This window comes from Medicago sativa, chromosome 5 (genome assembly GCF_051527215.1).
Source record: "Medicago sativa cultivar Bolivia chromosome 5, Bolivia_mono, whole genome shotgun sequence".
NCBI lineage: Eukaryota > Viridiplantae > Streptophyta > Magnoliopsida > Fabales > Fabaceae > Medicago > Medicago sativa.
In genome coordinates this window covers 45,061,739-45,069,038 of record NC_140753.1, presented here as the reverse complement: position 1 = coordinate 45,069,038, position 7,300 = coordinate 45,061,739, and the positions used below count along the sequence as shown (strand labels likewise).

Here is a 7,300-nt window from a genome sequence, read left to right as displayed (position 1 = left end):
TTTTCGAAAACTATAGTTGGGGTAACTATAAAAATAAAATATAAAAAAAAAAAGTATATTTGGGGTTGTTATAACTTATTGTGTAAATTTCGATAAAGAAAAAACGATAAAGAAAAAAATTGTTCATTATATAGAGCAGTTTTGGTGTTTTTGCACATGCGGAAGAATTCCATAATTTAATAGTATTAAGATTTCCTAAAATAAGCCTAATCCCTTCTGGATAAAGACCTATATATCAAACAATTTATGTAAAGATGAATTTCAGTTTTTGTTAAAATACGAAGAAAAAAATGGCGGTGATTTTAAACTAAATATTAAAACAATATAAAATTTGAGCAATTAAGTGTTCAATCGCAATTGAATAATAACAACAAATTCAAGAAATGTTACTTAGTAGGTGTGAAGTTACCTTCACTTCTGAAACAATAAGAACAAATGCTACATTAATAACTGAATTTAACATGAATATAAGGTAGTGTAATCATAAAAAGGCAAATGTGTTTTTTAATATGCATATGAACACACAAAAAGCATCAGATTGAATAGTTGCCGCAATTTACGATATTCGGCGGACTTAACGCATAAATAACATGCAATAAGGTAATTGAATAATAAGGTAATTGAAGCTAGAACTGATAAATTGATCGACAATAACATCCATATTAAACAACATACGGCTACGAATTACCAAACACCTGAAAACAGAAGAATGGAATTAACCAAAAATATGATACTTGTTATATCTTGATGGATAACAAACACATCAGGATTAGAGGCTTGGTGCAAGCTCTCATCGTCATCTATATTGGTATGGGTCGTTTTGCAAGCATCCTCCATCGATACTTGTAGATTTTCGCAGAGATGACTGGCCTTTGTAAATTGCGGCAACGTAGGGAATGCACCTTCTGAGATTGCAACAGCAGTTATTTTAAAGTAATACGTTTCCTAGAGACTTATTAAAATATGGTCACTACTAAAATCTGACCATTCCTAACCTGCAGTAGTCTGCATCTCCGGATTTGAATTGTTAAATCCATATGATGATGAGCAATATAGTTCTTTAACTAAATCATATTTTCCGTGAACTGTTGGCACAAAGATTTTCAACTACCCATTAATATATAAAATATGATCAATGCAAATGTTATAGGACATTTAAAAATACGTTTCACCACATACCATGAACATTCTCAGGGACATCGTCATCTTCACCATTCTCATTGCATTGTTGATATTTGCTTTCGCTATTCTCTTCATCAATTATGATATATATTTTATTCACTATCGTACAGTCAGCCTTGGATGCATTTGCTTCCAATTTATCAACTAAATTGCAGTGAGGTACAAAACAGATAATTTCAATAATCAGCATACATCTGATATGTTAATAAATTATGCAGAATATACAAAATGCTTCCAACCATACCTGAAACTGATTCACACATAAAAGGATGATGAGTCTCATTATTGCTCCTACGTTTATGTGGATTATGGAGCTGATAAGGGGTTCCATTCTTGTCCAGTAATGTACGGCCTATACGACTTGTTAAAACAAACTTTGCAGGAGCAACTGGGGAATCCGAGTTAGGTGGGATTTTGTAGCAACATTCGTGTGAATAACTGAGTTTTAAACTGCAAAATCACGTACGTAGGTTAGACTACAAACAGTATAAGATAGTTCTGGGTTATAGAACATAAACAGGTTCAAACATACTCACCGTTGCTAAACACAGACAAAGGACGACCACCATTATCTGTCTTACGCTTCTTATTGGGCAACATCACCTGTATTGTTCTGATAGTTTCAAACTCAAAGCAAGTAATAATGGTTGTAACTCGTGTGCTTGTGTCTTAGCATAAGGACATCAGCATTACAGTTGGATACTATTAGGACAATCTTATTTGTCTGTTAATTAGAACATGCTTCCCAACTTATGTGAAAGATAAAATTGCATTGAGCAGAGTTGCACGCTTTTAGGTTGGATAAGCCCAATAGTAATGAACAGCATCTCAATTAATTAGAGGCTAATGAATCATATAACTTCATTGAATGCATGCAAGGAACACAAATTAGCACGTGTCAATAAATTGTGTTGCTTTCCAATGTGAATAAAAAATATAATGTGCATTTAGTACCGTACAGCATAGTTTGTCCTCATTGCACTTCTCCCAGTCACTGGCATTCAGTTTGGTGTAACTGAACATGTACATTCACGTGCACATAGATGATATTTTATTTAATCCTTGGGTACAATTGGTTAAAATGAACGTATCAAAGTGTTTGTTAGTCATTTTTACCTATACATCAGTTGTAATTCAATAGCAAAACTATCATATTAGTTCCTGATTTTGCAAAGCTAAACAGATATGGGTAATGACATGAGTTAAACTGACATGTGACACAATGTACAAAAAGCTTAATAATCATAGGTGTTTTTGAATATGCTTTCCTGTTCTAAAAAATATCAGTTTTGAGGAAAAGTGCAATTTCATGATTTAAGGGAACTGTCCTTCCAAACCAAATGCTGTTTAGAGATTAATGGCTTATAATAAGATGCAAAAAATATCTAGTAATTGTTAAGTGAATATAAACTGCAATATTTAACTTTGGCAGCCTTTTAAGTTATTAGCTCAATCATAAACAAAGCTAAAATGGAATTGCAGCTGTCTTATTAAACAATGAGATTCAATGTTAGATGGTCTATGATGATACGTCCACAGATCTCTGTGTTATCACTGATGCAGTCAATAATTGCAACAGTTGTCATGACACCGCGATATAGTACAGGTCATCTCTATGAAAAGCATCTCAATCATTGAAATGGCAGCAATTGTTACGACACTGCAATATAGGAAATAGTTATAGCCACCGCTTTTTAAGGGGTTTAGACACTATATAAGCATATGAAGTGGCCTTACAAATAATGATGTCAGAAACATACACTAAAATATAGAGGTGTAAATAACAAAATGGCAGACCATATTCCTTCATGTGCCTACAGACGCAAAAAAAAGCTTCAGAATGAATGTTCACCGCAATTTAGGATATTAGGCGGACTTCACTCATATGAAACATGAATGAAGTTAATTGAATAATAAGGTAGTATATACTATATTTAATAAGAATCTTGAGATAATATTCATAAATATCAGCATATGGCCAAGAATTCTCATACACCTTAAACGGCGGTTAACAGGAAACGAACATAAAGTACTTGAAACAACAAAAACAATTGCGGTAAACACGGAAATGACAACATCCAAAAAAAGTTCAAAATAAATTAGCTGATGCAACATAGTAGCTGAATAACTGGGACATGAAACGTTCTCCTATTCATGAGGCTCAACTTTCACGCATTAGAGCAAAATATACCATCATTCCTTGTGATGAAGAATCTGCTATAACTGAAAAAATAACAGAATAAAATGAAATTGAAATTTGGAAGTGGATTTGCATTTGAATTTACCTGAGTTTGAATTGAAAATCCATGATTTGTCGATGGAAGAGATTGAGATGAATTGTTGAAGTAAATTAGAGTGAAGTGAATATTGTTGTTCTGTTTCTTCGTCTATTCCCAACCGAAATTCCTTTTATTGAGAAGGATTTGGATTATCCATTGCTGAAAATTTTCTGCTAAAGAAAGTTTGTGGGTTTAGAGAGAGAGAGAGAGGACGTGGAGCACTGTCCCCTATTGAATGTTAGTTTGTGGTTTTATGGGTTTGTGAAGAGAGAGTTTGAAATGGGTTAGTTGAACATGGAAGTTCATTAGTATTTGGCACCTTGGAAAGACACCAACATTCACACTGTGTTTGGTTAGCAAGAAATAGAGGCGAGAGAAGTATTGAAGAGAGAAAAAGGAAGGAGATGCTGCACTTCTTCTGTTTGGGAGACCGCAGAAATTGGGAAGAGAGACCAATTTGGTGTGGGTCCCGCGCTTTTCCTCTTCTCCACAAAACTGCGTAGAAAGTCTAGAGAAACCGTGTTTTTCATTGTTGTTCCTTTTTTGCCCTTATTTTCTTGATCAACAAAGATGAGGCAAAAACACAATTACAAACCGCAAATAAAGAAGACAATCCAACTCGAACACGGTGATTATGCATCAAAGAGTAAGTTGAGGAAGTGTAGGCCTATGTGAAAAAATGGGTATCATTCATTTTTTATTTATTTATTAATTAATGTATATATCTTGAGATGAGAAGGGGAATGGATAATTAGGAGTTTAATTTCGTTATCGAATCTTAAATAAGACAATAGAGAACATATGAATTCGAAAAAGAAAAAAAAAGACGTAGGGGAATGAATGAAGAAGAAGTACATCAAATGGGATGGTAAGTAAATCACTTGAAAGCCGTGAAATTGATAGCTATGGGTTGGATTGCTTTTAGAAATAAAAAATAATAATTACAATCGTAAGCCCGATGGTGGAGTGAGTGATCAATGGATTTTTGTGCTTTTTTAATTGCTATTTGTGATTTTAAAATATCAAGGGGTATTTTGGTACTATCATAAAGAATTAACATTTCTCTCTTTCTCTATTTCTTTCATTTTTCTCTTATTCCAAACAATACATCAAATCTACTCTATTTCTCATCTTTTTCTCTCTTCTCATACTCTCTCTTACCAACTTCTCTCTTCACAATTTCTCTTCCAAACCAAACACACCCTCAATGTTCTTGGAATTCGAAAGTTAGTAGGTGCACTTGGTTCGTTGCAACTATATAGTGGGGGAATTTGAATTTCAAATTTGAGAGTAAGTGCATTTAAAGCAAATTTTTCCCGCTCAAAAATCAAGGATTAGGGTTTTTTAGGTCTTGTGTGCATTGTACATTAGGATTAGATAATAAGGATTATTCTTTTACTCCTCCCCTCCTCCACCTATATAAAACTTATATTCTACACCCCCAACTTTATATCATTTTATTTTGATTCCTCCCTTCATTCTACTTAAATTCTTATATTACTTCTCAATCATCATCAATATTCCATTTTCTCAACAACAAAATAATACTCAAGCACCGTAAAAATCCGATTTTCGCTAGATTTATTTTTCTTTGTTATTATGTGTGTTTATATATGCTTGTATGTGATTATTTGTCTCTGTGTGTATTTTATTCGGGATTAGTGGATTTTGGACTCATGGGTATTTTCGTCATTTTGAGAGCAAGGGTAAATTAGTTATTTCACTTGTGAGGATTATTTGTAGTGTTTTAATGGCAGTAAATGATTCTTACTAAGTTACTAGTAAAGCGGGGTAATTAATTAAGAGTCGGTAACTATTCGTTATTTTATCCGTTAAGTGAGTAGAAACTTTGTGAATTAGTTAATGAGAACTTTGAGCCCATTAAGACATTTGAAAGTTGAGCCCATTTGTGTAGAGCCTATATAAACTCTAGTCTTTAGAGAAATTAGGTCATTTACACACTTCACAAACTTTTGAGAGAGGTAGAGAGAGAAAGAGCAAAAACAAGGGTTAGAGATAAGAACTTGAAGAGCAAGAGGAGGGTAGAGATTCAAGGAGCAAAAGTGAAATCAATGCTAGGATTGTGCTCAATTAAGCTAAGGGGGATAGTGTTCATTCATAATTTAAGCTAGAACCTCTTTTTCTACTTAATTTCATAAGTGCTTATTTTGTGAATTGAGATTTTTGTGGATTTAAAAGTTGAATTTCGTGTACCCACTTTGATACTAAGTTTATGTATGTGAAATTGATGCTAAACATGTTGTTGTTGAATTTGCTTGTTTGAATTGTGGTTATATGAAACTTTGTTGATTTTTGCTCCAATTGGTGTGAAATGATGTTGTGATTGTAATTGTTGATGAATTCATGGTTAAATGTTGTTGTTCTTGTTGTGAGATGTTGTTGTTGTTGATTTATGCCATGGGTATTCATAATTATAGACTTGTAGTGTGAATTGAGTTGTTTGAGAGTTTTTGTGAAGGTGAACTAGATGATGATTTTGAGATGAATTGGTGTTTTAATCCGATGTTTGTTGTTGCTTTGAATGCCTTTGGATGTTTGTAATCATCCTGTATAAGTTTTGTGGTCGAATTTGGGTGTTAGGGGATCAAAATTGGGATTTTGGTGTGAAATTGGAGTGAATTCCTAAGAGCCGAGTTTGGTTTGTTTTTCGTCAAACTCGCCATGGCGAGTAAATGTGGCCATGGTGAGTTGCTCAATGCAAAGCAACTCATGATTTTTGCGTTCCAGGCATCCGGGGGTCGATCCGGGTGGTTCCAAACTGATTCTTTTAATGTAATTAAATGTATTTGAGCTTTCTAAACCTTTGGTAACATCAATTGAATTAGATTGGACTTGGTTTTGTGAATCGTATTATAACTTTTTGAAAATAGTTCAAGAACATGAATTTTCCGAAAACTTGATTTCTCAAGGGAAAATGGTAGGACTAAGGTTGTCTAGTATTGTTATGATTTGTAAAAATGTTTTGGATGGGATTCATGGACTTTAACTTGGTTTTGCTTTGGAAACTTAAATTCTTTGAAAAACGGTAAAATGATACGAACTTTGTGAAACTTTGGAATTGGGGTGTATTGGCCTATGAGACGTTGATGTATACACTATTGCACTCATATGTGAATTGTGTATATACTTAGTTGAGGCATTTGAGCTTGTTTGATTTGGTTGTTGCTTAACTCGGGAAAATGAAAGAAACGATACGAACTTGGGAATTTTGAGCAATGGTTGGCTTTTGCCTATGAAACATATGTGTACACGCTACTGCACTTATATGTGATTTGTGTGTAAACTCGGTTGAGGCACTTGAATTCGTTTACGTTGGTTTTAGTAGATTTATCGGAAATGCTTGTTTTCATAAACTTAGACGAACTTTATCAAACTAATGTTTTATGGTTGGATAACCTATATGAGACTTTGAATTCAAGTTTATATGATAGAATGAGAATGAATTGATGATGATTAGGTGTCTAATATCTGGAATATTAAGATTTGGATAATAGTCCGCCTTTGGTGCTAAATGTGATTTTGAATTTGTTAGTTCTTGAGTTGATTGTTGTTAATGTTGATTGTTGTTAACGATAGTTGTTGATGATGATTCTTTGGTGATTTTGAATTGATAGTTGGTGATGACTTTTGTTGAATATAACTCGTGAACTATGAGGTGAAGGAGTTTCTTTTTGGTGATGACTATTTGATAAATGTTTGGTGATAAGCATGTTTATGTTTTGGTGTTCATTATGATGATGACTCTTGTTTGAATTTTGACTTGTTGATTGTGCGGACGTAAATACTTGATAATGCAATTGGTGGTGAATTAATCAATG

The 7,300-nt window shown here is 33.4% G+C and overlaps 1 protein-coding gene across 8 annotated transcripts; it reads right to left on the bottom strand.

The window, feature by feature from the left end:
* Positions 1 to 604: 604 nt before the first annotated feature.
* LOC146922375 (uncharacterized) lies at positions 605 to 3,930 on the bottom strand. Of its 8 annotated transcripts, XM_085715349.1 has the most exons (7): positions 3,468 to 3,930; positions 2,943 to 2,996; positions 1,719 to 2,842; positions 1,427 to 1,632; positions 1,180 to 1,326; positions 996 to 1,085; positions 605 to 905 (listed from the first exon to the last, which is right to left on the bottom strand). In XM_085715349.1, the coding sequence occupies exons 4-7, from the start codon at positions 1,443 to 1,445 to the stop codon at positions 685 to 687; spliced, it is 477 nt and encodes a 158-aa protein (XP_085571475.1). In that variant the 5' UTR covers positions 1,446 to 1,632; positions 1,719 to 2,842; positions 2,943 to 2,996; positions 3,468 to 3,930; the 3' UTR covers positions 605 to 684. The 8 variants fall into 8 exon arrangements, with proteins under 8 accessions (XP_085571475.1, XP_085571470.1, XP_085571471.1 ...); XM_085715344.1 differs by having other exon boundaries at positions 1,719 to 2,041; positions 2,142 to 3,930; XM_085715345.1 differs by having other exon boundaries at positions 2,943 to 3,930.
* Positions 3,931 to 7,300: the final 3,370 nt, after the last annotated feature.

Excerpts from the sequence above, each read along its gene's own strand:
- LOC146922375 (XM_085715344.1), bottom strand. Across the intron at positions 1,086-1,179 it reads TGTCCCTGAGAATGTTCATG|TTCACGGAAAATATGATTTA; the intron begins GTATGTGGTGAA and ends TTGTGCCAACAG. Across the intron at positions 906-995 it reads GGAGATGCAGACTACTGCAG|AAGGTGCATTCCCTACGTTG; the intron begins GTTAGGAATGGT and ends TTGCAATCTCAG.